Source organism: Hemiscyllium ocellatum, chromosome 1 (genome assembly GCF_020745735.1).
Source record: "Hemiscyllium ocellatum isolate sHemOce1 chromosome 1, sHemOce1.pat.X.cur, whole genome shotgun sequence".
NCBI classification, from domain to species: domain Eukaryota; kingdom Metazoa; phylum Chordata; class Chondrichthyes; order Orectolobiformes; family Hemiscylliidae; genus Hemiscyllium; species Hemiscyllium ocellatum.
Window position 1 is genome coordinate 61,956,794 of NC_083401.1, and position 27,464 is coordinate 61,984,257.

General features: G+C 42.8%; 1 protein-coding gene across 2 annotated transcripts in view; it reads left to right on the plus strand.

Annotated features, from left to right (window-relative positions):
* Window positions 1–27,464, plus strand: part of LOC132805805 (myosin-IIIb) — a 179,185-nt gene that overhangs the window by 150,290 nt on the left and 1,431 nt on the right. For both annotated transcript variants that reach the window (XM_060821122.1, XM_060821195.1), the window contains 5 exons: window positions 2,522–2,703; window positions 5,955–6,044; window positions 17,650–17,815; window positions 20,259–20,612; window positions 25,293–25,418. In XM_060821122.1, coding sequence (XP_060677105.1) covers window positions 2,522–2,703; window positions 5,955–6,044; window positions 17,650–17,815; window positions 20,259–20,612; window positions 25,293–25,415 — 915 coding nt within the window. In that variant the 3' untranslated portion in view covers window positions 25,416–25,418. The remainder of the gene's footprint in view (window positions 1–2,521; window positions 2,704–5,954; window positions 6,045–17,649; window positions 17,816–20,258; window positions 20,613–25,292; window positions 25,419–27,464) is intronic.

The following is a 27,464-nucleotide window of genomic DNA, read 5'->3' on the forward strand; positions in this document are numbered from 1 at the left end:
CTCCCGATGCAGTCTCCTCTACATTGGGGTGACTGGAGGCCTCCTAGCAAGCGCTTTAGGGAACATCTCTGGGACACCCGCACCAATCAACTCCTCCTCCCACTCTGTTGAGGACGTGGAGGTCCTGGGTCTCCTTCATCGCCGCTCCCTCGCCACCAGACGCCTGGAGGAAGAACACCTCATCATGCCCCTCAGAACGTTTCAACCCCAGGGCATCAATGGGGACTTCACCAGTTTCCTCATTTCCCTGCCCCCACCTTACCCCAGCTCCAAACTTCCAGCTCAGCACTGTCCCCATGACTTGTCCTACCTGCCTATCTTCTTTTCCACCTATCCACTCCACCCTCCTCCCTGACCTATCACCTTCATCCCCTCCCCCACTCACCTATTGTACTCTATGCTACTTTCCCCCCACCCCCACCCTCTTCTCATTTATCTCTCCACCCTTCAGGCTCTCTGCCTGTATTCCTGATGAAGGGCATTTGCCCGAAACATTGATTTTACTGCTCCTGAACTGCTGTGCTCTTCCAGCACTACTAATCCAAAATCTGGTTTCCAGCATCTGCAGTCATTGTTTTTACCATCCAGATGCCTTTTCAAATGTTGAAATTGTACTAACCTTCATCACTTCCTGTGGCAGCCATTCCACACACGCACCACCCTCTGAGTGAAAACGTTGCCCCTTAGGTCTCTCTTATATCTTTTCCCCTCTCACCCTAAACCGATGTCCTCTAGTTCTGGACTCGCCCACCCCAGGGAAAAGACCTTGTCTATTTACCCTATCCATGCCCCTTATGATTTTATAAACCTCCAAAAGGTCACCCCTCAGCCTCTGACGCTGCAGGGAAAACAGCCCCAGCCTGTTCAGCCTCTCCCTATAACTCAAATCCTCCAACCCTGGCAACATCCTTGTAAATCTTTTCTGAACACTTTCAAGTTTCACAACATCCTTCTGATAGGAAGGAGACCAGAGTTGCATGCAATATTCCAAAACTAGCCTAACCAGTGTCCCGTACAGCCGCAACATGACCTCCCAACTCTTGTACTCAGTATTCTGACCTATTGAGGAAAGCATACCAAAAGTTGCCTTCACCCTTCTATCTACCTGCAAAAACAGAATCATTTATATGTATGCTCTAAAACTTATTTTGATGCAAAGAAATTTCAATTTACTTCAATCATTTTACATCTGTGGGAATTACTGTGATATTTCTATTTTTTGTCAATATTTTTGATCCCTGTTGTCATCCTTATGAGGGTTTCATTCTGTTTTGAATCGTGCGGTAACTAGGATCCCGAGTTGGGTGATGGGACATTCTGACAGAGTGAAAGAATCCAGCAAACATGTCGCATGGAAAGACACTTTTTCTGTTTTTGCGGGTAGCGCCCACCTAAATTGACAATCTCATTGGATGCTGGGAGTAAAAACTAGGGTTAGGATTTTACCCACAATTGTGATATGGGCAAGGATGGTCCTTGGGCCCTTGGAGAGCCAACTGCAGTGGTGGCAGAGCCCAGAGTGACCATGCTGTGTGCTTTTTGAGTGAGAGGCCATGAGGGAGGGGGTGGGGGAGAGTGATCACTATCAGCTGGAAGGCACCTGATGGTGCCAGGGTTTGGGGAGTTAGGGTGTTGGATGATGGGGAAAGGTGTTGAGGGGAAGGAGTCCTGTTTTCTCCTGACCTATACAAGATGCTGTAAGTAACAGTTCCCCTATAGAATGAAAGAGTTCCTATCTTTCTTTTACTGCTGGGATTTTCTGCTAAGTAGATACGGCAAATGTAAAATTTGAATTGGCTTCCCTGCTGTAATCTGGGAAATTGAATGTAATATATTAGTAAAGTGCTGCACTGTTGAATGGCTTAAAACCCTGTAATACCAGTAATGGGCAAGTTGGAATCCCATTCCTTGCTTTTCCATTCTCCATGAGCATTTCTCTCCCACTGCACCACAATGTTTCAATGATGTTTCAGTCCAGCCTTTCTGATCCTTGCAGTCAGGAATGGTCAACAGGCAGCAACTGACAACAACAACTTGCACTATAGCACCTACAACATTTACAGGAGAGCTATCAAACAGAGCTTGACTCTGAGCCACATTAGGAGGCATTGAGAGAGATAAGCAAAGTAGCTTTAAAGGAGAAAAGGGAGATGAAGAATCTTAGCAAAGGAATTCCGGTTTAGGGCCTTGGCAAAAGCAGAGTGATTAAAATGAGGGATGATCTCGGGCAGAATTAGGAAAGCACTGGTATCTCAGAGTTGTAGAACAAAAGGAGATGATGAATGCCAGGAGGACACATGTATGAGTTTGGAAATTTAGCATTTTAAAATGCAACTGTTGCTTGTGCTGGGATTGTCTTTAATGAGGATTCTCTGAATAAAATGAGGTAATATTAAGTGTGTAATCACTCCCAGGCTGCGGTACCCTATTTCTGTTGTTGACTGTAATACCTTGACAAAAAGCGCTCGTTGATTTGCGATGGATGCTCGGCTGCTGGTTGTAACTTCTGCCAATGTTTTAGGCAACGCCGTTTGATAATTCTCGAGACCACATGAACAGCAGCTGGTCACAGGAACAAGCCGATAAGGAACACCAAATCAACCAGAAAAGAGCCACAATTCGTTGGTTCAAAGAGACTCAAGCTCGAAAGGTCATTCAGAATGGTACTTTCCCATGCTGGTTCCATGGGATGATTACACGGAGGTGAGTCATTTGGATATGCTTAGATTTTGCTGCAGCAACTCTGTGCTCAGGTTTGCTGTTTGGAATCACAATGAAGGGAATCAACTTGACGTTAAAGACCAGATATTCATTGTTGAGTTATGTAGCTCAAGTTGGAACTTTCCGTCTCAGCACACCCACCTTGATCAAATGTGATCTTTTAAACCAGGAATGGCATAGAATCGGGCCAGCCAATCCCAGACGTAGATTTGAGACATGGAAGGGACTGCGCAAGTGCTGAGGCTGATCAATGAGAAGGGCCCACCTTTGTTCTTTTGGACTTTGCTTCAGTTCGCTTAGAAGCTGGTCAGCCTTCTTGCCTTCAACGCATACCCCAATACCAGCCCCTATGTCTCAACACATGCCTCCAACTCTCAACCCAACTCTCAACCACACTATGAACCTGCAAAAGTTTCTCTTCCTGTTGTTGTGGTTCTGTTCGCCGAGCTGGGAATTTGTGTTGCAGACGTTTTGTCCCCTGTCTAGGTGACATCCTCAATGCTTGGGAGCCTCCTGTGAAACGCTTCTGTGATCTTTCCTCCGGCATTTATAGTGATTTGTATCTGCCGCTTCCGATTGTCCGTTCCGGCTGTCCGCTGTAGTGGCCGGTATATTGGGTCCAGGTCGATGTGCTTATTGATTGAATCTGTGGATGAGTGCCATGCCTCTAGGAATTCCCTGGCTGTTCTCTGTATGGCATGGCACTCATCCACGGATTCAATCAAAAGCACATAGACCTGGACCCAATATACCGGCCACTGCAGCGGACAGCTGGAACTGACAACCGGAAGAGGCAGATACAAATCACTATAAATGCCGGAGGGAAGGTCACAGAAGCGCTTCACAGGAGGCTCCCAAGCACTGAGGATGTCACCTAGACAGGGGACGAAACGTCTGCAACACAAATTCCCAGCTCGGTGAACAGAACCACAACAACGAGCACCCGAGCTACAAATCTTCTCTCAAACTTTTGAGTTTCTCTTCCCCCATGCCATCCCACAACTGCTTCTCCCCCCCCTCCCCATTCCCCCACCCTAACATGCCTCCACAACTGTTCCTCCCCACCCCATGCTCCTCCAACCATTCTCAGTTCAAATAAAGCTAATCCTTTAATAGAATCTTTAAACTGCCAATAAAATCATGGGCTCAGACTTTTCACCCCTCCAGAGGTCATGCTTTTGTAACCTTTACCAAAGGCGTTGGCTGTATAAACAATTTTGAGGAAATGTCAGCAAATATCTTTAAAACTGTAGAACAGATGGTCATGCTCACTTCTAACTTTTAACGTAGGTAGGTGGTTGTTCAAAACACACCATGTTTATTTGTTTCATTCTTCTACCTTGAATGTTTAAAGTTTTAAGAGCAGGGGATTTAACAAATCTCTGATAATGACATTCATCTAAATCTTACCTGCTCTTGCCAAGTATATTCATTGACTCGATCAATTGGTGACTCTCACTGTGGGCTATGGCCCCTGAAGCAGCCAAAATGACTGAACTCCTGTCCATGTGCTTCACGGTCAACTCCCATCTGACAAAAATAGGATTGGTTAGAAATTGGAGTTAGATGTTGGATCCTACATTTTTAAAGTCTCCTGGAGACTGTCAAGTGTTCCAAGGAAATACAGCCCTGCAAGTTCTTTTAAAAAGACAAAAAGGAAATGAGGTCATATAAATTGGAACAATTATAAGGAAATTCAAATGAAATATTTGAACAGGAGATGCTCAATACTTACCAAACCTATAAGAACAAAATAAACCAAACCCACGAGAAATATAGATGCACTAATAACCTTCAGATTAATATCTTCAAAATTGAATTGACAATTAGAATCACATTTTAGTTCCAAAGGTCATAAAAAGAAAACCTTCCATAGGTAAATAGTGAGACTATGGGTAGTTCTTGGTTAACGCACATTCCGGCGGCATGATTTGGATATAACGTCACTGAAGAATTAGGGGACGGTACTTTCGAAAATACTTACCTCTGTTTGCAATAGTGTAATTCCAGTGGGGATGGTTTGCTCGCTTCATTCTGCGCATATGCCAACATCAGCTGCTGACAGAGCAGCTTTCTGTGAGAGATGCTGTACAGAGAGCAATTTATTTCATTGATAAATGATTTCAACCATGATTTAAATATAATTTACACTGTGCCGTACTATGTCTTAGCCTTTGGGTGATTGTAAGTGAGATTTTTTGCTGGTCTGCCCCTGCCCCATTTTTCCCATAGGCCCCACTGTTTCTATTAAGCAAATTTCTGTCAAGCGACGGTTCGCTGGAATGCAACTACCATATTATAGGAGAAGAACCTACTCCTCTTTTCTATATATGTTATACACCAATGATCTCAACTTAGATTTGATGGCACAAGGGGGAAATGAATGGTTAGCTAAAGAATCATTTCAAACCCTACAGTATGGAAGTAGGCCATTCAGCCCTCTGACAAGCATCACACCCAAACCCCATCCCACACTCCTCCCATTCCCTTAACCCTGCATTTCCCATGGCTAATCCACCTGGCCTCCACATTCCTGGACACCGTGGGGTAATTTAACATGGCCAGTCCATCCAATCTGTGCATCTTTGGATTGTGCGAGGAAACTGATGCACCGGGAGGAAACCCATGCAGACATGGGAAGAATGTGCAAACTCCACACAGACCGTTCCCTGGGTGGGGAAAGTGGGGTAAGGTGGCTGGTTTTCCGATTAGGAAACCATGGCAACCTGCCTGCCAAGCAGGTGAGGGGGGCCACCAATTGCCCCAGTATGGGGAGGTCAAGGGAGTATTGTCTGACATCAACCCTTCCGTCTTTGTCTCCAGCTCCCTAATCCCTTCTCCGCCATTGTCCCTAATTGGGAGAGGTGAGGCCTGTAATATGTGAATGCAAAGTGTTTTGCAAAATGAGGAATAATACTGATTTTATGATTGAGCAAAGTTTCAAAGGAATTATTCCTCTCTGCCTCCTCATCGTCCCATTTTCAGCAATCATTATATTTTTATTGTACCTTTGGATCCTCTTAAAGGTCATTGACCTCTTCTGAGGACTTTACGGAGTGGATTAGGCAGGTGTGTGTTCAAGGAATACGAGATAAAAACTGGTAATGATCAACTCTGCCCTGTAAAATTTATTTTAAATATCTTCCCTTCTCTCAGCTGCCTGTAATAAACCACTGTTTCTGTTTTTTAGGCATGTGTGCCAGAGTAATATATTTTTATACTCTGTTTTACAGAGAAAGTGAAGATTTGTTGGCAAACCAGCCTTTAGGCTGCTTCCTTATTCGTGTCAGTGGAAGTAGAGAAGGATACACATTGACATTTCGGTAACATTTCTTCTTTTTTTCTTTTCAATTTAAAAGGTTACTGGTGTAGAAATCTGACCTTAATTAAGCATCTGATATGTACTAAATTCAAGAAAAATATTAAAGATTGTAACAACAATCCAAATGGAAATAATCTTATTGTGAAGAAAACTGATGAAATCAATAAGTAGTTCATTATCTACACCTAAAGCAGTCATAAGACTGCAAGGCTAGTTTCAGTATGCTAATACAATATCTCTGAGTCATCAAGTCATACAGCCTTCCTTCGGGTCCTCCAAAGATATGCAGATTAGATGAATTGGCCATGCTAAATTGCCCATAGTGTTCAGGGATTTGTAAGTTAGGTGCATTAGTCAGGGGTAAATATAGGGTAATGATTTTGGGTGGGAAACTCTTCAGAGGGTCGGTGTGGATTTCTTGGGCTGAAGGGCCCATTTCCACAGGGATTCTAAGATTCTAAAGCATGGAAACAGACCCTTCAGTCCAATGAGTCTAAACCAATCACATTCCCAAACTACACTTAGCTGTGTTTGGCCCATGTCCCTCTAAACCTTTCATATTCATGAACTTCTCCAAATGTCTTTGAAATGTTATAACTGTACCTGCATCCAACACTTTCTGGAAGTTCATTCCTCACATGAACCAGTCTCTGTGTTTAAAAAAAAAGTTGCATATTGTGTCCTTTCTAAATCTTTCTCATCTCAGCTTAAAAATATGCCCCCTTGTTTTGAACTTAACCACCGTAGGGGAAAACCCCTTGTCATTCACCTTATCTTTCCCTCTATGTTTTTATAAACGTCTACAAGGTCATTCCTCAACCTCCTTTGCTCCAGTGAACTAAGACTCAACCTCTTTATATAACTCAACCCTCATTCCCAACAACATCCTGTTAAGTATTTTCTGAGCCCTCTCCAATTTAATAATAACCTTCCTATAACAGGGTGACCAGAACAGGCCTCGCCAACGTCCTGTACAACCTCAGCATGACATCTCAACTTCTATTCTCAATGCTTTGAGCAATGAAGGCAAGTGAGCTAAATGCCGCCTTAACCATCATATCTACCCTTGATGTAAATTTCAAAGAATTATGTGTCTGAACCCCTAGGTCACTCTATTCTACAACATTCCCCGGGGCCCTGCCATTAATTGTATAAGTCTTGTCCTTGTTTGTGATACCAAAATGCAATACCTCGCGTTTGTCCAAATTAAACTCCACCTGTCATTCCTCAGATAATTGTTCCAAGACAGTGGACAATGGTGTCTTCTGCTCCTATATGATGACTCCTATGTTCTCATCCAAACTGTTTATATAAATGACAAACAAAAGTGAACCTATTACCTATTCTTGTGGAGCCTCTCTGGTCACAGGCCTCCAGTCCAAAAAAAAACAATCTTCCACTGTCACGCTCTGTCTCCAACTGTCAAGCCAAACATGTTTCCAGTTGGCAAGTTCTCCCTGAATCCCATGTGATCTAACTTTACCAAATAGTCTACTATGCAGAACCATGTCAAAGGCTTTACTAAAGTCCATGTAAACAACATCTACTGCTCTGTCCTCCTCGGTCTTTTTGGTTACTTTGTCAAAAGTCTTATTCAAGTCTGAGAGACACGATTTCCCTCAAAGCAATGCTGACTATCCCTAATCAGTCCTTGCCTTTCCGAATGCATGTGAATCCTAACTTTCAGGATCACCTCCAACAACTGATCCACCACCGATGTCAGGCTCACAGGTCTGTAGTTCCCAGCTTCTCTTTATGTCCCTTCTTAAATATTAGCCACCCTCCAGTCCTCTGGTATCTCATCTCTAGTAATAGACAACACAGATATTTCTTCCTTAACTTCCCACAATGTCCTAGGATACGCTTGATCAGGTCATGGAGATGTATCCAGCTTTTATGTTTTCTAAGACCTCCAGCACTTCCTATTCTGTTAAGCAAACTGTGTTTAAAACATCAATATTTATTTCTGCAAGTTCTCTCGTCTTCATTTCTTTCTCCACAGTAAAAATTGATGCTAGATATTAGTTTAGTATCTCTTCCCAACTCCTGAGGTTCAGCACATAGATGACCTTGTTGATCTTTAAGGGGACCAACTCTCTTTTGCTTTTAATGTACTTGTAGAATCTCTTTAGAATATCCTTAATCTTATCTGCCAAGGCTATCATGCATCCCCTCTTTTTTCCCCTCCTAATTTCACTCTTAAGGGTGTCCCAACATTATTTGTACTCTTCAAGAGAATCATTTGATTGCAGTTTTTTGTGTCTAATGAATGATTCTTTCTTACTTTTGACTAGAACTTCAATATCTCATCCTGGCCAATCAGAATGTGCAGCAAGTTCATCATAACTGTAAACTTTATTTCCGCTATCCTGAAAATTCCTATCTCCAGCTAATCTAGTTGTATAATGAATTCTCAACAACCTACAGTGACATTTTTTGCACAAGGATGTGTGACTTGAATGGCATTTTTAGTTTTGTTCTTAAAACATAGAGTGAAGACAGGCTGGCTGTGTGTTGGGACCTTTTCTATCCTTATGTAGGTAACGGGGAAGGCAAATGGCCTGTTGGCTTTTTACTTCAGAGGAAGTGGACAATGAAATAGGGAAGTCATGCCAAAACAATATAAGGCAGACCACACCTGGCATACTTCTACTTTAAATGCTCCCACCTTGGACTCACCTTAAATACCACTTCCTCTAATTTATTGCTATCCAGTTTCTGTATTAGCTCACCTACAATTTCTGTTCCTATTTTTACTGTGTCACTGGCAACACCCTTTCTTTAGTGAATGCATTCAAATGCACACCTTCAGACATATCTAAGACCATAAGATAGAGGAGCAGAAGCAGGCCATTCAGCCTGTTGAGGCTGTTCTGCCAGTTGGGGAGATGGTCCTCACCACCATTTTCCCAGTAATCATTTATTCCCTTACTGAACAAAATCCATCTGTCACAGCCTTGAAATTCTTAATGACCCAGTCTTGACAACTCTCTGTGCTAAAGAATTCCACAGATTCACCAGCCACTGAGAAAAGATATTCTTCCTCATCTCTGTCTTAAATGGGTGACACCTTAATTGAGATTATGCCCTCTGGTCTTTGTTTCATCTTTCAATAAGATCAACATCTATTTTTCTAAATATACAAGTCCAACCCCTCCTTGTGACAAATCTCTGCCCATCTGGAATCAATCTAGTGAAACTTCTCTGGGCTACTTCTAATGCCAGGACATCTTTCCATAGGTAGGGAACCTAAGCCTATTCTCAGTCTGCCTTGTATAGTTTTAGCACAACTTCCCTATTTTATAGTAAAAAATGAGGTCTGCAGATGCTGGAGATCACAGCTGCAAATGTGTTGCTGGTCAAAGCACAGCAGGCCAGGCAGCATCTCAGGAATAGAGAATTCGACGTTTCGAGCATAAGCCCTTCAAACATTCTCATTGAAGTAAAAGCCAACAGGCCATTTGTCTTCCCCATTACCTACTGAATTTTGGTGTTAGCTTTCTTTTGATTCATGCGCAAGGACCTCCAAATCCCTGGGTCCTCCAGTTTTCTATAGTCTTTCCTCATTTTAAACAATACTCAGCTCCTCTGTACCTGTCAACTTGCATAACTTCCTGTTTTCCCACATTATATTCAATTTGCTGTGTTTTTACCCACTCACTTAAATAGGCTATATCCTTCTGTAGATGTTTTCTGTCATCCTCACCACTTGTCTTCCCATCCATTTTTGTGTCATCTACAAACTGTTTGCACAAGATCATCTTTTTAATCCCTATTTTGGTTTGCCCCTCCCTCATTCCATGTGTTTACTATTTTACTTTGTAGGCTTATGCTAAGCTTTGAATGCTTTTTTTTATATTGTCCATGATATCTTCTCGTGCTCTGTCTTTGACACTCTTGTTTGGTCTCCCTGAATCTCATGCCATTTTCAGCATTATCTATTCCCATGTCTTTCAAGATTGTGGGTTTATGAAGTTAATAGAGAGTTTGAACGCTGTTGAGCCAATCAGAGCTCAGACTGTTCTCATCTTAAAACAAGATCAGATTAATTAATAACCTCAGCAAAGATGCCCTAAGTAGTAGTGATCATAGTATGTTTGAATTTTACTTTTGGTTTAAGGGAGATAAGTGTGCATCCAAGATGAGTGTTTTAACTTTGTGATTTGTTTCATTGCTCTGTCAGAATTAATGGAGACAGCACACTTTTTTTTTGTTTGCACTGTTCTAGTTCAAAACATGTAAGTCATTCACGTTTAAGACCGCTATCTGTAGTCACAGGTGAATTTGAACCTCCACAGGCCATTTTCTAGCTGGTCAGTGTCGTTGAGGATGGTAACCAGCTGATGGCTGGCTTGTCATCTGTGTTTTGTTTTTTATTGTAATCGCAGAGACTTGGTTGAAGGAAGGGCATGATAATTGGCAACTAAATGTTCCAGGATATAGACGCTTCAGACAGGACAGGGAGGGAAGTAAGAGGGGTGGAGTTGCATTGCTGGTCAGGGACAATATCACGGCTGTGCTAAAGGAGGGCAGTATGGAGGTCTTGGGTAGTGAGTCATTTTGGGTGGAGCTGAGAAGTAAAAAGGGTGCAGTTACACTGTTGGGGCTGTATTACAGACCTCCCAACAGTGAGCGTGAGGTAGAAGAACAAATAGGTAAACAGATTATGCATAGATGTAAAGACAATAGGGTAGTGGTGATGGGAGATTTTAATTTTCCCAACATTGACTGGGATACACGTAGTGTAGGAGGTCTGGATGGGGTAGAATTTGTACGAAGCATCCAGGAGAGTTTTCTAGAGCAGTATGTCAATAATCTGATGAGGGAAGGGGCCATATTGGACCTGGCACTGGGGAACGAACCAGGACAGGTGGTAGACATTGCGATGGGGGATTTCTTTCGGAACAGTGACCACAATTTTGGAAGTTTTAGAATACTCAGAGGGTGGTCCTAAGGGAAGAGTACTAAACTGAGCCAAGGCCAATTATATCAAAATTGGGCAGGAGCTGGGAAATGTGGATTGGACACAGCTATTTGAAGGGAAGTCCACATTTGAGATGTGAGAGGCTTTCAAAGATAGTGCAGGATAGGCATGTCCTGTTGAAGGCAAAGGATAGGAAAGGCAAGATTTGTGAACCATGGATGACAGGAGAAATTGTATGACTAGCCAAGAGGAAAAGGGGAACGTACATAAGGTCTAGGCAGCTAAGAACAGAACGGGCCTGAAGGAATATCGGAAGAGTAGGAAAAGGCTTAAACAAGGAATCAAGCGGGCTAAAAGGGGTCATGAAATAGCTTTAGCAAGCAGAATTAAGGAGAATCCCAAAGCATTTTATTCTTATATGAGAAGCAAGTGGGTAGCTAGAGAAGGGATTGGTCCAATGAAGGAAGGCTGTGTGTCGAACCTGAGAGAATGGATGAGATTCTGAATGATTACTTTGCATCAGTGTTCACTGAGGAGAGGAAATTGATCTATCTTGAGATTAGAGATAGAAGTTTGATTAGTCTGGATCAAGTCGGCATAAGTAGGGAAGATGTGTTGGGTAGGCTAGAGGTTATTAAGGTGGGCAAATCCCCTGGACTGGATGGCATCTGTCCCAGGTTGCTGAGGGAGGCAAGAGAGGAAATAGCTGGGGCCCTGACAGATGTCTTTGTGGCATCCTTAAATACAGGTGAGGTGTCAGAGGACTGGAGAGTTGTTCATGTTGTCCCCCCTGTACAAGAAGGGTAGTAGGGATATTCCGGGTAACTACAGACCAGTGAGCCTGACGTCGGTGGAAAAGTTGCTGGAGAAGGTACTGAGGGATAGGATCTATTTTATATTTTAACAAGAATGGGCTTATCAATGATAGGCAACATGGTTTTGTGTGGGAGATATTGTGCCTTACCAACTTAATAAAGTTCTTCGAGGAAATGACCAAGTTGACAGATGAAGGAAGGGCTGTTGTTGTCATATACATAGACTTTAGTAAGGCATTTGATCAGGTTTTCATTGGTAGAGTTATGGAGAAAGTGAAGTCACATGGCGTGCAGGGTGTTCTAACTAGGTGGATAAAGAGCTGGTTGAGCAACAGGAGACAGAGAGTAGTAGTTGAAGGGAGTTTCTCGAAATGGAGAGAGGTGACCAGTGGTGTTTCACAGGGGTCAGTGTTGGGGCCACTGTTGTTTGTAATATACGTAAATGATCTAGAAGAGGGCACTGTTGGTATGATCAGCAAAAGCCTTGGGAAAAGTTGATGGGCAGAGAGATCTGGGAGTGCAGGTCCATTGTTACTCTGAAGGTTGCTGCACAGGTGGATAGAGTGGTCCAGAAGGCATATAATATGCTTGCCTTCATTGGACGGGGTATTGAGTATAAGAGCTGGCAAGTCATGTTAAAATTGTACAAGACATTGGTTCGGCTGCATTTTGAATACTGTGTACAATTCTGGTCACCACATTACCAAAAGGATGTGGACGCAATGGGGAAGGTGCAGAGAAGGTTTACGAGGATGTTGCCTGGTATGGAAGGTGCTAGCTATGAAGAGAGGTTGAGTATGAGGTATACAAAATCATGAAGGGCATAGACAGGGTGGATAGAGACAAGCTTTTTCCCAGGGTGAAGGATTCAATAACGAGAGATCATGCTTTCAAGGTGAGAGGTGGAAAGTTTAAGGGGGATACACACAGCAAGTACTTCACACAGAGGGTGGTGGGCGTTTGGAACGCGTTGCCAGCAGAAGTGGTAGAGGTAGGCACGGTAGATTCATTTAAAATGTGTCTGGACAAATGCATGAATAGTGGGGAGCAGAGGGATACCGATGCTTAGGAATTGACTGACCGTTTTTGACAGTATATTTGGATCGGCTCAGGCTTGAAGGGCCGAAGGGCATGTTCCTGGGCTGTAAATTTTCTTTGTTCTTTATTTCTTAATATTAGTACATAACAGATTTATGAACACAAGCTTTGAGAAGTGTGAACCTGAATCTGAGACATTCAGATATTCGAATCAGGAGCAGCAATAGGCCATTCGGCCCCTTAAACCTGTTCCTGAAATTTGATATAATTGTGGCTGATCTGATTTGTAATCTCATACCCACATTCTCACCTCCCACGGTGTATCCTAATCTCAGCAAATTTTCTTTCTAATTTCCTTGCCATTCATTTTCTCACAGGGCTGTGTTAATGATTTTGATGTGGGGATTAAATGTAATATTTCCACGTTTTGCAGATGATGCAAAACTAGATGCAAGCGTCAGCTGTGAACAAGGGAAGTTGGAGAGGCTGAGTGGGTGGGCAAAACATTGGCAGATGGAATACAATGTGAAGAAATGTGAGATTATCCATTTTTGGAAGACCAAAGTATAGAGTATTTCCTAACTGGTGAGCAGGCTGGGAAATATTGCACTTCCTAGAGGCTGAGTGTCCTTGTTGATGAGTTGCTGAGGGTTAATATGCAGGTACAATGAGCAAGAAAGAATGCAAATGTTATGCTAACCTTTCTTACAAGAGGATTTGTGTCTGGAAGCAAAGATGTTTTACTGCAATTAAGAAATTAATATTATACTGAGCTTTGGTGAGATAACTCTTCATGTACAGTGCTTTTGCCTGCTTACCCAAGGTAATATATAATTGGTATAGAGAGAATGCCTTAATGTTCACTAAGTAAAAAGTGAGGTCTGCAGATGCTGGAGATCAGAGCTGAAAATGTGTTGCTGGTTAAAGCACAGCAGGTCAGGCAGCATCCAAGGAACAGGAAATTCAATGTTTCGGGCCAGAGCCCTTCATCAGGAATGAGGAGAGTGTGCCAGGCAGGCTAAGATAAAAGGTAGGGAGGAGGGACTTGGGGGAGGGGCGATGGAGATGTGATAGGTGGAAGGAGGTCAAGGTGAGGGTGATAGGCCGGAGTGGGGTGGGGGCGGAGAGGTCAGGAAGAAGATTGCAGGTTAGGAGGGCGGTGCTGAGTTAAGGGAACCGACTGAGACAAGGTGGGGGGAGGGGAAATGAGGAAACTGGAGAAATCTGAGTTCATCCCTTGTAGTTGGAGGGTTCCCAGGCAGAAGATGAGGCGCTCTTCCTCCAACCGTAGTGTTGTTATGTTCTGCCAATGGAGGAGTCCAAGGACCTGCATGTCCTCGGTGGAGTGGGAGGGAGAGTTAAAGTGTTGAGCCACGGGGTAGTTGGGTTGGTTGGTCCGGGAGTCCCAGAGGTGTTCCCTGAAGCGTTCCGCAAGTAGGCGGCCCATCTCCCCAATATAGAGGAGGCCACATCGGGTGCAGCGGATGCAATAGATGATGTGTGTGGAGGTGCAGGTGAATTTGTGGCGGATATGGAAGGATCCCTTGGGGCCTTGGAGAGAAGTAAGGGAGGAGGTGTGGGCGCAAATTTCACATTTCCTGCGGTTGCAGGGGAAGGTGCCGGGAGTGGAGGTTGGGTTGGTGGGGGGTGTGGACCTGACGAGGGAGTCACGGAGGGAGTGGTCTTTGTGGAACGCTGATAGGGGAGGGAAATATATTCCTGGTGGTGGGGTCTGTTTGGAGGTGGCGGAAATGATGGCGGATGATACGCTGTATACGGAGGTTGGTGGGGTGGTAGGTGAGAACCAGTGGGGTTCTGTCTTGGTGGCGGTTGGAGGAGCGGGGCTCAAGGGCGGAGGAGCGGGAAGTGGAGGAGATGCGGTGGAGGGCATCGTCGATCACGTCTGGGGGGTGTCTGCGGTCCTTGAAGGAGGAGGCCATCTGGGCTGTACGGTATTGGAACTGGTCCTCCTGGGAGCAGATGCGGCGGAGACGAAGGAATTGGGAATATGGGATGGCGTTTTTACAGGGGGCAGGGTGGGAGGAGGTGTAGTCCAGGTAGCTGTGGGAGTCAGTCGGTTTATAGAAGATGTCTGTGTTGAGTCGGTCGCCCGAGATAGAAATGGAAAGGTCTAGGAAGGGGAGGGAGGAGTCTGACACGGTCCAGGTGAATTTGAGGTCGGGATGGAAGGTGTTGGTAAAGTTGATGAACTGTTCAACCTCCTCGTGGGAGCACAAGGCAGCGCCGATACAGTCATCGATGTAGCGGAGGAAAAGGTGGGGTGTGGTGCCAGTGTAGTTGCGGAAGATGGACTGTTCCACATATCCTACGAAGAGACAGGCATAGCTGGGGCCCATGCGGGTGCCCATGGCAACTCCTTTAGTTTGGTGGAAGTGGGAGGATTGGAAAGAGAAGTTATTCAGGGTGAGGACCAGTTCAGTCAGTCGAAGGAGAGTGTCAGTGGAAGGGTACTGGTTGGTGCGGCGGGAAAGGAAGAAGCGGAGGGCTTTGATTCCTTCGTGATGGGGGATAGAGGTGAGGGATAGACTGGATGTCCATCGTGAAGATAAGGCGTTGGGGACCGGGGAAGCGAAAATCTTGGAGAGGTGGAGGGCGTGGGTGGTGTCCCGAACGTAGGTGGGGAGTTCTTGGACTAAGGGGGACAGAACCGTGTCGAGGTACGCGGAGATGAGTTCGGTGGGGCAGGAGCAGGCTGAGACAATGGGTCGGCCGGGGCAGTCAGGTTTGTGGATTTTGGAAAGGAGGTAGAAGCGGGCGGTGCGGGGTTGTGGGACTATGAGGTTGGAGGCGGTGGATGGGAGATCCCCTGAGGTGATGAGGTTATGGATGGTCTGGGAGATGATGGTTTGGTGGTGGGAGGTGGGGTCATGGTCAAGGGGGCGATAAGAGGAGGCGTCTGCGAGCTGGCGTTTGGCCTCAGCGGTATAGAGGTCGGTGCGCTAAACTACTTTACCGCACCTCCCTTGTCTGCCGGTTTGATGGTGAGGTTGCGGTTGGAGCGGAGGGAGTGGAGGGCTGCACGTTCTGAGGGTGAGGGGTTGGAGTGGGTGAGGGGGTGGACAGGTTGAGTCGGTTAATGTCGCGGCGGCAGTTGGCTATAAATAGACTGAGGGCAGGAAGGAGGCCAGCACGGGGTGTCCAGGTGGATGGGGTGTGTTGGAGGTGGGGAAAAGGGGTCTTCAGAGGGTGGGCGGGAGTCTTGGTTGTAAAAGTAGGCACGGAGGCGAAGGCGGCGGAAGAATTGTTCAATATCTCGCCGCGTGTTGAACTCATTGATCCGAGGGCGTAGGGGAATGAAGGTGAGGCCTCTGCTGAGGACTGATCTTTCATCCTCAGAGAGGGGGAGGTCTGGAGGGATGGTGAAGATCCGGCAAGGTTGGGAGCTAGGACCTGGTGTGGGACTGGAGTTTATCCTCAGAGAGGGGGAGACTGGGATGAGAGAGCATTGTCCTATGAGAAAATATTAAATCATCTGAGCCCACATTCTCTGGAGTTTGGGCAGAGTAAGCTAATCTCATTCAAATATACATAATTCCTGCAAGGATTAACAGGATAGATATAAGAAGGATGTTTTCACTGGCTGGGGGTTGTCTGCAACCAAGGGACATGGTTTCAGAATGAAAGAGTCGGTCACTTGGGACTAAACGATGAGAAGAATGTCTTCTTTCAGAGGATGGTGAATCTTTGGAGGTTTACATTCAGATCAATAGATTTCAACATGTAAAAAAAAACATCAAGGCAAATAGTGTTGATATCGAAGACCTGGCCCAATATCAATGAATGGCAGAAAGAGGTCACGGGGCTGAATTGTCTGTTCTTCCGATTATTTATGTTCTTCTGTTCTTGGGTATATTAACAACTAAAACCCTTTAGTGATAGAAACTGACAGCCATCTTCAACCCACACCCACAGCAATGTGGTTGGTTCTGAACTGCCATCAGATATGATCTGTTAAGCAACTTGATTGTATGAAAGAAGAGAGTTCCATCTCATAGCCTGTTATACCCAGAGTATTTGTGGGCGGCACGGTGGCACAGTGGTTAGCACTGCTGCCTCACAGCGCCTGAAGACCCGGGTTCAATTCCCACCTCAGGCGACTGACTGTGTGGAGTTTGCACGTTCTCCCCGTGTCAGCGTGGGTTTCCTCCAGGTGCTCCGGTTTCCTCCCACAGTCCAAAGATGTGCGGGTCAGGTGAATTGGCCATGCTAAAATTGCCCGTAGTGTTAGGTAAGGGGTAAATGTAGGGGTATGGGTGGGTTTCGCTTCGGCGGGTCGGTGTGGACTTGTTGGGCCGAAGGGCCTGTTTCCACACTGTAAATCTAATCTAATCTAATGTCTGTGATGGAGAGACTGTATTACAAAGAACACAGTTTTCATGTTTAACCATTTCTAGAGGGGAAAGGCTCTGCAGAAGAATCTATAAGAATCAGAGCTTTGTTATGATTGAGCAATTGCGAGTGTGAAATTTGGTTAAAAGAATGGGCCATATTTATATATATTTTATGGAGACACTTTTTTTTTTATACAATGTCTATTGAATCCGAACGTAGCCATTGCTTGGGATGAATAGCTTTCCATTTTATCTGCCTACCTTGCAAAGTGGTAAAAGAATATTGAATGTATTTACTAACCTGTGAACCGTGAACCGTGTTACTACTTTAACCTGAAATAAAAGGTGGTTCTGCTTCCACAATTCTGTCAAAATGTAAGAATTAAAACTCCAATTGTTCAGTTGTATCTATCAATCAAAAACAAGACTATTCACCTCTGGTCATTTGTCATGTTATTACTGTGTTTTTATTTCCAGAGGTATAGATCGGTGCCGGCACTATATGATTGAAATGCAACCTAATGGGAGGTATGTCATACTGGGAGAAGATAAGGCCCACCCATCACTACCAGACTTAGTGGACTATTACAAAACTGTTGGAATTCAGCCATTTATGGAAGTTCTCACTACGCCTTGTGGTCAAGTAAGTAATCTGCTTCTCTACATTCCTTTGGAATCTTGGGATGGTGTGGTCACATTATTCAAGCTTTTCTGGTTTTTGAAGCTTATTATTTTGTTACACTTGTACATCTGAATGTGTTCAGAGGACCTGATTCTTGCCATCTGTATCCTGTGTCTCAACTCTGCTATATTGTTCCCAGCTCTCCTTCATCTTCAGGCATCACCAGCAAGCCTTCTGATGACGTATATATCTTCCTTTTTCACTGCTTTCCTGGCGCTGAGCAAGGAAACCAGGCTGGTAATGTTCAAAATATGTTTTGTGCTTTGACTAGGGAGCCAGTGTGTTTGGCAAAAATATTAGATATCAGATATCATGGGGAGCATGTTGGGGCAAAGTAAGTACAGTGAAGTTAAAGATATGAAAACGTTTAGGAAGAGGGCGCAGACTGGGGCTTCAAGAATTAAGAATGTGGTGTGCACACAGGAGTATGATTTAGCTCTGAATGCAGACAGCATCCAATTCCATTATGATGGTCTTCCTGACTGTTGACAAATTGTATGGTTAATGCTAAGAAATTTGAATCCTGGATAAATTACTGGAATACTATTAGAAGTTTTCCAGATACAGCAGAGCCAATGTGAAAGCTTTTGTAAAGCAAGCAGGTACTTGAACAGATAAGTAAATGTCTACTTTCTTCAAAGAATTTGTTACATTACCCAATATATCCCTTCAAAAGCAAATCATGATTGTGATACCGTCTCTTCAGTAGATTCTGCAGTCAATCAACTTTGTTACATATTTGCCTGGGCTGCTGATCTGCCTTGCTTCTAGAATCTAGAAAAGGATGTGAGGTCAAGTGAGAATACAGTGATAGGTTACAAAGACACCACCTAGGCTTATGTTCCAACCCAGCTTCACACAAATAACAATATGAGCAAAAATAGATGCAAATTAACCTTTAAGAGCATTTAGTTTCATTGTTCCAACATCGAGGGGAAAAAGGTGACGTAGCAGTAATGTCACATGACATGTAATCTAAAGGGAATTGGTTTAACTTGTATACTGGCAGCTATTGGAATTTAAATTCAATTGATAAGTCTGTAAAACAAAAATAGTTGTCATTCCTGAGACTAGCATCAATTGTCACAAAAGAATATCAGTTCTCTAATGTCTTTTTAAGGTTAAAAAAAAAGAAATCTGGCAACCTTTCCTGGTCTGGCCTGCATGTAACTCCAGATTGGCAACAAGGTAATTAGCAGGAAATCTGCTGAGTTCAAGGGAAGCTGGGGATGAGCAGCAACATCAGGCCTTGCCGATGACATCTGGATTTGTGAAAGAATTAAAAACAAAACAGCACTAAAATTTTCATTTCTAAATTTCAAGTCCAAGACTTTGCAATTATCATATAGCTACCCTATTTGTCCCATTCCCCTGCTTCATTTCCATATCTCTGCAATTTCCTCTCCTTTGAGAATATGTTCCGTTTTCTTTTAAAGTCTACTATTGAATCTATTTCAATCATCCTATGCATTAAAAATTTATTCACTAAACCAGTCACTCTAATCCAAAACCTGAATGGTTTTGACCATTCAGTTAGAAAATACAGCATGGAAGTATAGCGAAGTACAGCATGGAAACAAACCCTTCAATCCAACTCGTCCATGCCAACCAGCTATCCTAAATGAATCTGTCCCATTTGCCAGCATTTAGCCCGTGTTCCTCTTAAACCCTTCCTGTTCATAAACCCATCCAGATGCCTTTTGAAATGTTGTAACTATCAGCTTCCACCACTTCCTCTGGCTCACGCACCACCCTCTGCGTGAAAAAGTTACCGCTTAAGTCCTGTTTTAAACCTTTCCTCTCTCACCTTAAGTTATTGGAAGCTGTTTCTCTTTATTTCTCTTCACGTTTGTTCTTGAAGTGTGACTATCACTGGCAAGGCAAGCATGTATTTCCCATCCTTTATTGCCCAAGGGAAGAGGGTGCTGAGCCACCATCTTGAACCACTGCAGTCCATTTTCTGTTAGTACTCTGGTGTTGGTAGTCCTGTTAAGAAGGGAATGCAGTAATAGCAAAGAAGCAGCAAAAGTTCATCTAATGTGTGGCTTGGAGTTGAACTTGTAGTTGTGTATGCTTCCCATGCTTCTACTGCCTTTGTTCTCCTAAAGGTGGTAGGTTTTGAAGATACTGCTGAAGGAGTCTTGGTGAGTTGCTGCTTTGCATCTGCTGCCACCAAGTGGTGGAGGGAGTGAATGTTTAAGGTGATGGATGGAATGGTGCTTTGAAGAGTCTGTCTAGTTTATGAACTCAATTTACAATGTTGCTTAAGTTTCCAACTTTATAGACTCGAGTGAAGATACATCTAACTTGCACTTAAAAGATATTATGATACATGACAATAATATTGGGTTAATTTAACTCCCTTGTGATTTAAATGTGATAATGCAACATTTTTCCCTTCTAGAAATGTGCCCATGAGACAGATTATGAAGAGCTTAGAAACTTTTCAGTGAAAACCAACCCACAAGAAAAATTAAGTTCTAGTACTGCAGCTGATGGCTCAACTCATGACCGAGTGCACAATGAGCTGTCCAAGCTTTTTGTACCACCTGACTTGCCATTGTCACTCCAACCTGAAATGTCTCCGGTGATGAGAAAGATCACAGACAGAAAGCTTCAGGCTGCTTCTTCAGGCAGATCGGCTGCGATTAATTCCGAGAACGGGATTGAGGATGAGCTTCAAGGAGGCAAACGCACATTCCCAAGGCTGTACCCTTCAATACGCTTGGCAATGAGGGAGATTCAGCAAGTTCATGAGGTATGTGTATCTATTGTGTTGGCTTTTTGCTGGCTGGAGATTTGGATTTCAAAGATTTATTTTAGTAAAGCATTGTATTCTGAACTAGTTATTATAATGTGCTTTTTACTTTTAAAGTTGTTGTTACTGCATTTTTTAGTATTCTATTTGGTATATTTAGTACATATCACCCTCGATACCTTTTATCCAATTTAGTGATCACCCTGAGATTTTAACATTGCTAGAAATTGGGTGCATAAGAAACTAGGTAGTGTTCAGCATGGAAACAGACCCTTCGGTCCAACCAGTCCACCTGTCAGCACCTGGCCCATATCCCTCCAAACCCTTCCTATTCACAAACCCATCTAGATGCCTTTTGAATGTTGCAATTGTACCAGCCTCCTCCACTTCCTCTAGCAGTTCATTCCTTACACGTACCACCGTCTGTGTGAATAAGTTGCCCCTTAGGTCTCTCTTATATCTTTCCTCTCTCACCTTAAACCTATGCCCTCTAGTTCTGAACTCCTCACCCCAGGGGGAAAACATTGTCTGTTTATCCTATCCATGCCCCTCATGATTTCATTAATTGTGAATTTCTGACTATCTTCCAGTTCTCACATTGTTAGTTCTGGTATTCCCCCAACAATCTATCCCTGCCACTCCTGTCCCCTGCTATTCTTCATTTTATGCTGCCCGTTGATGACAATATCGAAGACATGCCAGATTCTCCACGTAACACAAAGGCAACCAGCTGTATCTCCCCAGCAGCTCTTTGGATCTTTCTACTGTATCTGATTTGTTAGGCTGCCTATTCATCATCCAGGTCTGGATGAGCAGGAATGTCCTCCGTTTAATTAGTGGGAAGACAACAAACATTGTTTTCAGCCCCCATCACAAAGTCACAGCCTTTTTACTGATTCCATCCCTCCATCTGGTAATTTGACGGAGGTGACCTTTTTCAGCCACAAACCCTCCATCATAAAGATCACCTATTTTTTTAATTCCATAACATTGCTCCACCCCTAGCTCAACTAATCCGGTGTTGAATGCCTCATCCAAGCCTCAGTTGGACTTAACTATTGTAATGTGCTCCTGCAAGTCTACCCTTCATCATGTCACCCATAACCATAAAGTGTACCAAATGCCGTTCGCTCATTAGTCCTCTGCTCACTGTTCTACACTGGTGTTTTTTTTAAATTCCCATGTCTTTTTACAACCCTACATGGCCCCTGATCCTTCTTTCTCTGTGATCTCCACCAGCTGTACCACCCTCCAAGATACTATATTTGCACTCCTGTAATTCTGCTCTTTTGAGCCTCCCCAGTTTTAATGACTAGTATTGGTGACTGCACCATCATCTGAAGGTCTGGAATTCATTCCATAAGCCACAAATCACTTTATCTTGCATTCCTTCTTTGAGGCGCTCCTGAAGCTCTGCCTCTTTGGGCAAGCATTTTGGCCACCTGTCTTAATACCTCTTTGCATTGCTCATTCACTGTATTTTATAATGCTTATGTGAAGTAATTTGGACCGTTCAGTTATTTTAAATGTTCTAAATAAGTTGTTTTTCCAATACCTAGTAACAGATATTTTCAGAAATGACTGAAAAAAGACTTAAATCATTTGGCCATAGAGTATTTGACCATAAATCTAACTTGGATCTCCTGCCTTTCAAGAACCTTTTTCAATATGACACTGTTAAAGTAGTAATTAGTCAGCATTTATATTTTTATGTATCTTCATATTGTTAGAAACAAAATCAATAACATTTAAACGAGACCACCAAAGCTGGAAACAAGACAATTTATTATGAACTTGCAAGTAAGGGCTTCAATTGCATTAGCAAATGAAAGCAAATTAGAACTTAGGTTAGTGTACAGTTATACCCTTTGTGCTGAGTGAGGTCATCTCTCCAGACTCCTAAGTACCCAATCTCTCTTACTATTTCACCTCTACCCATCTATGCTCCACGCCCATTGCCCCTTTCTTTCCAAGTTGGCAATTTCCCCCTTGTACGTGCTGTCTTAGGGCTAAACTCTTATCTCGATGTTCCCCTTTGTAACTTCTTCCATTATCCATAGGTACATTCCATTCTTGTACATACATTGTTAAGATGTATCTTTTTCGTGCTTCGCTTATATGTTTCAGTAATCTTAGCTTTTTACTGAAACTGTTGTTTTAAACATTATTGTAAAAGGAATTATTTTCTTTAATAAATCTACATTAAAGTTAGTACTTAATTATCCATAATTATGCACTGAGAAGTAAAGATACTCTTCCCTAAATACCTGCAGGGTTAATAGTTCTCTTGCTGTACCCCTTTTCTGTATGCTTTTTCTATATCTGCAAAAACAACACTTTTTTACCCCATTTCTAACAATATTATTTGTTCCTGGGTTTGATTTTTGAATTTGCATTTGTGGCATATGGGTTTTCTGAGTCTCTGAATAAGTATTTCTGTAGCTATGGTAATTTCTTTTAAAACAGTGTGAGAGAGATTTCCTGGAAAGTAAGGAAGTAATCCAGTGAGTCATCTTCAAAAATGTTGAGTTTCTCCAGCAATCTGTTTACACTGGGAGAATCATTGAATCCCAATAGTATGGAAACAGGCCCTTCAGCCCAACAAGTCCACACCAACCGTCCGAAGAGTAATATACCGAGACCCATTCCCCGACTGCTCTATGCTTACCCCTGACAAATGCACCTAGCCTATGTGCATTAGGCTACAATTTAGAAAGGCAAGAATTTAATATTTTATCCTTTGATTAAGGGAAACATCCAAAACAAGGAGAAATTTTTTTTTAGTTTGTTTGGCAATTCTGCAAGGTTCTCAGCTAAAGCTGGTTGTAGAAAGCAGTCCCTCCTGAAAAAGGGAAAAGATAGTTTAGAATTGTTAAAAACATGTTACCTTGGGGTAAGTAATTTAGTAAAGGTTGGGAGTTGAAGTCACAGTTAAAGTGATACACACAAGATGATAGGAATTCTCTCTAGTGTGAATACCATAAAGGAATGCTTTTGGGATCAATGGGATATTTTTTATTGTCATTTGAAATTTTTAAATGTGTATGCGTAAATAATTTGTTGTTTTTTTGCTTCTATTTCATCACATTCCTCTTGCATAATTTATTTCTGTTTTATTGTTGACCCTGAATCTGCAGTATTAAATGTTTGTGCTTCAATGAAAATCCTCTTTGTAAAACAAAAACATAATCTGAAGATCTGTTGTTGCATAAATCAGTAGGGTGACCCTTTATTACTCTATTGGTGGTCTACTGGTAGGATTTACAGTTTCTGTTTTTTTCTTTTGTTCAGCCAGATGTTATCATTCGAGGAGAATTGTATTTCCTTGTGATCTAATCACACTTACTGAGATTTACACAGCCCAAATCTCTCCAGAATTGGGTGAATTTTTTTTGTGAACTATTTAATTTGTCAGAGTTAAATGGAAGTAGTGCTCCATGAATAGATTTCTCCCTTTTTAGCTGACTAGTGTGTATACAGTACAATTTCTTCATACCACAGGGCTCAATCACTCTCTGAATCATTTTATCATTACTCAGTTTCCAAAATACTTAGTTTCTTCTCCAAAGTATTTTTTGTTGAATACCCCTTTGAAACTGACTTTGTAGACTTGTGAATGAAAAACAACAATTCAGAAAGGCATCAGTACATTATCAGTTTCTGTAGGATGCTGCTGGTCAGGTGATGAAGACAAAGCTCAAGGAAATGCCAACATTTAAAATTAAAATGAACTGCAGAGGCTGGAGTTACTGAGGCAGCAGGCACTGAGGAAAGCGAACAGCATGCTGACTTTCACAGCGAGAGGAATGGAGCATCAGAGTGGGAATGTTTTGCTGCAGTTGTTCAGGGCCTTGATGAGGCCACACCTTGAGTATTTGTGTGTGGTTTTGGTCTCTTAGTCTGAGGAAGGACATTCTTGCTCTTGAGAGAGTCCATGAAAGGCTTCATCAGACTGATTTTTGGGATGGCAGGACTGACATATTAGGTAAAATTGGATCGACTGGGCTTGTAGTGACTGGAATTTTGAAGAGTGGGTGGTGGGGAATCTCCAAGAAACACAAGATCACGATGGGACTGGACAGCTTAGAAGTGAGAAGAATGTTCCTGATTTTGGGGAAATCCAGAACTGGGGGTCACAGTCTAAGAGTAAGGGATAAGCCATTCAGGACTGAGCGGAGGAAGAATTCCTTCACTCAGTTGTGAACGTGTAGAATTCTCTGCCACTGAAAGTTGTTGGCACCAGTTCCTTAGACACATTCAAGAGGGAGCTGGCATAGCTACTGCAGCTAAAGGGATCAAAGGGGACGGAGGGAAAATGGGAATACTGAGATTGCACGATCAACCATGATCGTATTAAATAGTGGCGCAGGCTCGAAGGGCAGAATGGCCTATTCCTGCACTTATTTTCTATGTTTCAATCTGAAGCAAAAGCAGAAATTGCTGACAAAACTCAGCAGGTCTGGCCGCATCTGTGGGAAGAAAGCATATCCGCTTCAAAACTGTTGAGTTTCTCCAGCAGTTTGCTTTTGTTGTTTAATGTCAATATTAACCCTGTTTCTTTCCATTAGTTAAGTTGCTTATGAACGTTTCTGATAGTATGGCTTTTATTGTGAGGTATTCTGATTTTAAAGCATAACAAACAATCAAGAATTTGAAGTTTTAACCATTTTGTCTTGACAGCAACAGCCTACACTTCATGGCCCTAACAGTGGTGAGGAATTTGTACCAGAGCTCCCTCCCAAGCAGTTTAAGGAGTATCACAGAACTCAATTACCAGGATCAGAACACTACAATAAGAAATAATTGGTTTGTAAGATGTGGATTGTAGACCTACATTATGCTGATATTCAGATTATAAAGTGTCTGAGCAAAAAAAAACCCGCAGGTTGCTGACCCATAATATTTTTGTGTGACATAGGTATCTGTTCTGTTTCATGATTAACTCACAGAGGCATAGCCAACAGGAGCAGGAGTAGGCCCTTTGAGCCTGCTCTGCCACTCAATACGACCAGGACTTATCATCCAGCCCTGTACCCTATTCCTGCTTTCTCCCAATACCCTTTGACCCCTTTAGCCCCAACAATTTTATCAAACTCCTTCTCGAAAACATTCAATGTTTTGGCCTAAATCATTTTCTGTGGCAGAGAATTCCACAGGCTCACCACTCTCTGGATGAGAAAATTTCTCTTCATTTCTGTTATAAATGGCCTACTTGATATCCTTAAACTGTGACTGCTGGTTCTGGAATTCCCAGTCATCGGGATCCTCCTACATTTACCCAGCCTCATCCTGTTAGAATTGTTTAGGTTTCCGTGAGAGTTCCCCCTCATTCTCATAAACTCCAGTAAATGTAGCCCTAATCAATCCAGTCTGTCTTCATGTGCCAATCCTGTCATTCCAGGAATCAGTCTGGTAAATCTTCATTGCACTCCACTGATAACAAGAAAAATCTTTCGCTGGATAAGGAAACCAAAACCGAGCTCACTATTCCTGGTGTGGTCACAACAGCCCTGTGAAATTGCAGCAAGACATCCTTGCTTCCTGTACTCTCATCCTCTCCCTGTGAAGGCTAATATACCATCTGCTTTTTTTCCATCACCAATTGCCCTATGTCCTCACTTTCAGTGACTGGTGTACAAGGATGCCTCCCCCTTTTTCAACCTATTATCATTCAGATAATAACCGGCCTTCCTGTTTTGTTACAAAAGTGGATAACCTCACATTTGTCCACATTATATTTCGTCTGCCATGATTTTGCCCAGTCAGCTTGTCCAAATCCCACTGAACCATCTCTGTATCCTTCTCCCATCAGTTTCATGTCCTCTGCAAACCTGGATAGATTACATTTGAGTTTCCTCCTCTCCATTATTAATGTGATTATTAAATCATAACTGATACTATTTTTAAACCTATTTCACGATAGTGTGACGAAAGGCCTGAAGGAATGCTATAGTGAGTTGGTTTTGAATGATGCATTATGTTACTGAATGATAATGATGGAAATTAAATGTTTCTACATTTTGTTTCTTGGTTTAAAAAAAAACTAATTACAATAGGAAATTGGTGAATCATGATTTCAATGGAGAATGTATCAAAGAGGGATGCAAAAACTATAGTAAGTGAGGGAAATTCTGTGAAAGACCTTTCCTGTTAAGTGGGGAGCTGCACTCATGTGGAGTATTGTTTCATAGTCCTTTCTTTGATTCCAGGTTCCACGCGAGTGCGGCTGTTTTGCTAGGAGAGTGGAATGATGGGACTTGATGTATCAGTAAAAAGCGAGGGCAAGACAATAAAGATTGCAATGAAGCTAATGAGGATAGAACAGCTTTATCTGAAGGCTACTGCTTTCACTATCTACAGGGATAAAAAGGTGGTGCTAACCTCATTTGACATGGGGAATGGTTAACGATTTGCTAATGAGTGTGGTTTTGCACAATTTAGGCAAATCTCTCCAGTAATGATGGAGCTGTTCCTAATTCACTTGAAATTGGAAGAGGTGTGAGGCCAGTCATGTTCATAGATTCAAAATGAAACCATTCTTCATCAATCAGTGGTAATGAAATAACATATGGATAAGACAAGGTAATTTTTGAAAAGCACCACTGATACAGAGCTTTCTGATGAAAATACACGTGAGTGAGTTGAGCTTCAACCCCTTCTCTTTTCATCCAGTCATATTAATTTAGCTTATGGGGTATCTATGCCTGTGAAGGAGGTAACCGAAGAAAAATGCGTATTACTTCAATAAAAATCTAGAGGAAATAGAGAGGAAGTGATTCACTGCCATTGCACTGAGGAATGGAGGTTATTTGCACTGCTGATATGTATTGTGAGGCTACTGTGGAGGACTCT